This window comes from Perca flavescens, chromosome 20 (assembly GCF_004354835.1).
Source record: "Perca flavescens isolate YP-PL-M2 chromosome 20, PFLA_1.0, whole genome shotgun sequence".
NCBI classification, from domain to species: Eukaryota; Metazoa; Chordata; class Actinopteri; order Perciformes; family Percidae; genus Perca; species Perca flavescens.
In genome coordinates, this window is record NC_041350.1 from 675001 (window position 1) to 680000 (window position 5000).

At 43.3% G+C, this 5000-nt stretch overlaps 1 protein-coding gene across 1 annotated transcript in view; it reads left to right on the forward strand.

Annotated features, from left to right (window-relative positions):
- The window catches only part of baz1a (bromodomain adjacent to zinc finger domain, 1A), a 43524-nt gene that overhangs the window by 38372 nt on the left and 152 nt on the right, over positions 1-5000 (forward strand). Inside the window, exons 23-26 of the mRNA XM_028565676.1 lie at positions 1057-1139; positions 1790-1954; positions 2678-2892; positions 4702-4913. Of these exons, the coding sequence (XP_028421477.1) occupies positions 1057-1139; positions 1790-1954; positions 2678-2892; positions 4702-4913 (675 nt within the window). The remainder of the gene's footprint in view (positions 1-1056; positions 1140-1789; positions 1955-2677; positions 2893-4701; positions 4914-5000) is intronic.

The following is a 5000-nucleotide window of genomic DNA, read 5'->3' on the forward strand; positions in this document are numbered from 1 at the left end:
TTAGATTTTGGATATCGTGATATGAGACTAGAAATCGTCTTAGATTTTGGATATCGTGATATGAGACTAGATATCGTCTTAGATTTGGGATATTGTGATATGAGACTAGATATCGTCGTAGATTTTGGATATCGTGATATGAGACTAGATATCGTCTTAGATTTTGGATATCGTGATATGAGACTAGATATCGTCTTAGATTTTGGATATTGTGATATGAGACTAGATATCGTCGTAGATTTTGGATATCGTGATATGAGACTAGATATCGTCTTAGATTTTGGATATTGTGATATGAGACTAGATATCGTCGTAGATTTTGGATATCGTGATATGAGACTAGATATCGTCTTAGATTTTGGATATTGTGATATGAGACTAGATATCGTCTTAGATTTTGGATATCGTAATATGAGACTAGATATCGTCGTAGATTTTGGATATCGTGATATGAGACTAGATATCGTCTTAGATTTTGGATATCGTGATATGAGACTACATATCGTCTTAGATTTTGGATATTGTGATATGAGACTACATATCGTCGTAGATTTTGGATATTGTGATATGAGACTACATATCGTCATAGATTTTGGATATCGTGATATGAGACTACATATCGTCGTAGATTTTGGATATCGTAATATGACATAAGTGTCTTCTCCTGGTTGTAAAGGCTGCATTACAGTAAAGTGATGTCATGATCTGACCTCACCAGACTTTAACTCTTCTATTATTCACCTTTACCCTCTTACTCATTATATCCACATTACTGATGATTATTGATCTAAACTCTCATTGTGTAAATATTGTGTGAAAGCACCGATAGTCAACACTACAATATCGTTGTGGTATCGATATCTTGGTATTTGGTCAAAAATATCGTGATATCTGATTTCCTCCGTATCGCCCAGCCCTATAAGAGACTAAATGTAAATCATCAGATTAAAAACACATGGAAATTATTTAGATTAATCGTCTCTCTGTCTCTCTCTCTCTCTGTCTGTCTGTCTCTCTGTGTCTGCCTGTCTGTCTGCCTGCTTGTCTGTGTGTCAGATGGCAGTGACAGTGGTCGAGTCAGTAAGACGGTGCTGGAGCGATGGAGGGAGTCTCTTCAGTCCTGCTCCAGTCTGTCTCAGGTAAGTCCTGTTGGTCATGTTCAACCCTGCAGCACATGTGTTACCGTGGGATACTGTGTGTGTGTTACCGTGGGATACTGTGTGTGTGTGTGTTACCGTGGGATACTGTGTGTGTGTTACCGTGGGATACTGTGTGTGTGTGTGTGTGTGTGTGTGTGTGTGTGTGTGTTACCGTGGGATACTGTGTGTGTGTGTTACCGTGGGATAGTGTGTGTGTTACCGTGGGATACTGTGTGTGTGTGTGTTACTGTGTGTGTGTTACCATGGGATACTGTGTGTATGTGTGTGTGTTACCGTGGGATACTATGTGTGTGTGTGTTACCGTGGGATACTGTGTGTGTGTGTGTTACCGTGGGATACTGTGTGTGTTACCATGGGATACTGTGTGTATGTGTGTGTGTTACCGTTGGATACTGTGTGTGTGTGTTACCGTGGGATACTGTGTGTGTGTGTGTTACTGTGTGTGTGTTACCATGGGATACTGTGTGTATGTGTGTGTGTGTTACCGTGGGATACTGTGTGTGTGTGTGTTACCGTGGGATACTGTGTGTGTGTGTGTTACCGTGGGATACTGTTTGTTTGTATGTGTGTGTGATTAACATGCAGGTGTGTGTGTGTGTGTGTGTGTGTGTGTGTGTGTGTGTGTCCAGGTGTTTGTTCACCTGTCCAGTCTGGAGCGAAGTGTCCTCTGGTCTCGCTCCGTCCTCAACGCTCGCTGTCGCATCTGCCGACGCAAAGGAGACGCCGACAACATGCTGCTGTGTGACGGCTGCGACCGGGGACACCACACGCACTGTCTCAGGCCGCGCCTCAAGGTACGCTAACGCTAACACACGCACTGTCTCAGGCCGCGCCTCAAGGTACGCTAACGCTAACACACGCACTGTCTCAGGCCGCGCCTCAAGGTACGCTAACGCTAACACACGCACTGTCTCAACGCTCAACACGCTTAACGCTAACACACGCACTGTCTCAGGCCGCGCCTCAAGGTACGCTAACTCACCCACTGTCTGAGGCCAGTGGTTCTCAAACTGTTTTTAATAATGTACCCCATTTGAATTGTGTTTTTAAGCCAAGTACCCCCTGACCAGCAGCCCTGTAACTGAAAAACATTTAAATGCTGATGAAAAAACAACTGTAAAAAGTCTGTAGAAAGAAAGTAAGGAAGGCGAATAGATGGGATATAGTAACAAAAACTTGGTAAAAAGTGACGGACTTAAACAGTACAAGGAAGACAAACTTCGGGAAAAAAAATGACAAAAACCTTGAAAAAGGCAGAATTGTTTTGGGAAAAGAAAAAAAAAGACTTCGACAAATTTGCAGAGTAGAAAGAAGGAAGGCAAGAACGGGTCAAAAATAGTGACAAAAAATGGACAAAAACTTTTGAAAAAGTGACATACTTCAAAAACAGCGGCAAAAACGCTCACATACCCCCTGCAGTCCTCCAAAGTACCCCTTGGGGTACACGTACCCCCATTTGAGAAACCCTGATCCAGACTAGCATCATGCTAACGTTAAACCTCGTCTGTCTGTCTCAGTCGGTTCCAGAGGGAGACTGGTTCTGTCCAGACTGTCGACCCAAACAGAGATCCAGCCGCCTGCCGTCCCGTCAGCGCTCCTCTATCGACGAGGAGGAGGAAGAGGAAGAGGAGGGAGATGGAGAACAGGAGGAGGAGGAGGAGGAGTCAGAAGAGGAAGAGGAGGAGTCAGAGGAAGAAGAGGAGTCGGAAGAGGAAGAAGAGGAAGTAGTGAGGTAAGTCCGTCTGCACTGAGATCAGGGTTCAGATCGAGGGTTTAGGATTTTCTTTTAGCAGTGGGGGCAGGTGTGTCCGAACAACAATCTGTGTTTTTAGAGGAACTATTGGGGAACTTAACATCTACAACAAGCCTACACAATGAATTTTACAAGAAATTCTTCATAGGGAAAGTATAGAATGAAACCATTCATAATGTAGGGCTGTTCTCGATTGAAGAAATTCTTAGTGGACTAACACTCATTCAACTGTACCGACTAATCGATGAGTTGATTTAATCCACAGATCTGTAAATCTGAGTTTCTCCACTAAGAGTCATGTTAAAGCACCACTTTAATTCTTGTGTTTACCAGAGATGTGCTCGTACGTTTCTTGGAAATAAGTCATTCAGCATGAAAACAGCTTCAGACATGACTAAAACCACCGATTAGTCGACTAATCCACTAAGAGGGAGCAGCCCTATCATAATGAATGAAAGAAATTGCGTCTTTACCTCAGTGGAAAAGATGGCGGCCTTGCTGTGTGCAGCATTTGATTTTTCTTGGCTTTTAGAAAAATAACTCCAAGGCTCGGTTAAAGGGGAAGTCAGAAAGAGGTGGCCCATTGATGCGGAGTAGCACACATGCTGCTAGATGGTCCCCCTGAAGCCTGTTCCTGCAAACCAGTAGTAGTAGGCCCAGTGTGTAACGTAAATTTAGTCCATTATTTAAATCTGTGTTGCCCGTTTACCAACTGAATATTTACCTCCACCATCAATTCCAAGTATTCCTATTGGCTTGACATTTTACATTTGCATGAACTGGAGTAGATGCTCCATTTTCATGCTCCATCTTGAAGTACGTTAGCTGGTAAGGGACATAGTGTCTGTCTGTCTCTGTCTGAACATGGAGTACCACATGTATTCAAAATCCAAATTTCAGGAACAGGAGTCTTCTTCACAGAGAGAGAGAGAGATAATTTACTTCACATAGGACACTATTTTGTTAGTTTATTTTGGAAAAGACGTGTTTTTGGTGCTGATGAATTAAGCCGAGCTGGTCCAATAAGATCTGAGTCAAGTTTGCCGAATGTTAATGGTGTGTTTGAGTCTTTTATAGAAGTAGTACCTACACTAGATGTCTGTCTCCGTTGTTTTGGTTTGCTCTCATTAGTTTATAATGTCGTGGACAGCTCCCCTTAATTAACTATACAGTAAAAGAGAAGCTTAGCCTCAACGGCTAATTTCGAGCTGTAGTCCCCGGCCAGTTGACAATATGCATCCTAAAATACAATGATTAACATATTAAAATGAGTTACATTACATCTATAATAACAGCAGTCCTATTAGCAAAAAGGGTTAAAACACACAAAGAAGTGGCCCACAAACAGACAAGCACAGATAATGGCCATGGCATTAAATCAGTCCATGCAGTTAATACAATACGAAGGAGACAAGAGAAAGGAGAAGAGAGGACACACTGAAAGCACATACAAGACATAACATGGAGGCAGGCAGCAGAGATGGAGCCACAGCAACAATGACCACGTCACATCAAGCAGACCTCACATCTGACAGACTAATGGGTGCAGTGATAGATATCAGACTGTCATGTTTTAAGGTGGGTTGTAAAGGGGGAATCTGTAAGTATATCTTTGATTGTAGTGGGCAATGATTTCCAGTTTTGTAATGCCGTAACAGAAAATGAAATGTACTGTTCTCATGTGGACATCAAGTGCACTAAAAGATATGATTTTAGAAGGAATATTCAAATATTCAGCTCTGAGATCAGTCTCAAACAGCAGCTTCTCTTATCTCACAACTTCTGCAGCACCAAGAAGAGCCCAGCCCCTCCCCTAAAGGCAAGACTCAACAGGCCCCGCCCCCTAAAGGCAAGACTCAACAGGCCCCGCCCCCTAAAGGCAAGACTCAACAGGCCCCTCCCCCTAAAGGCAAGACTCAACAGGCCCCGCCCAAAGGCCAACAGGCCACGCCCAAGAACAGCACTGCTGCCTCGGCAGGGAAAACCTCTTCAGCCTCCAAGTCAGTATCTGTTATATCTCTCTTTACTGCAGCTGGGATCCAGTAAAGCTTCAAGCTAAAGTTTGGAATCCAGTTTCCTGCATCTGA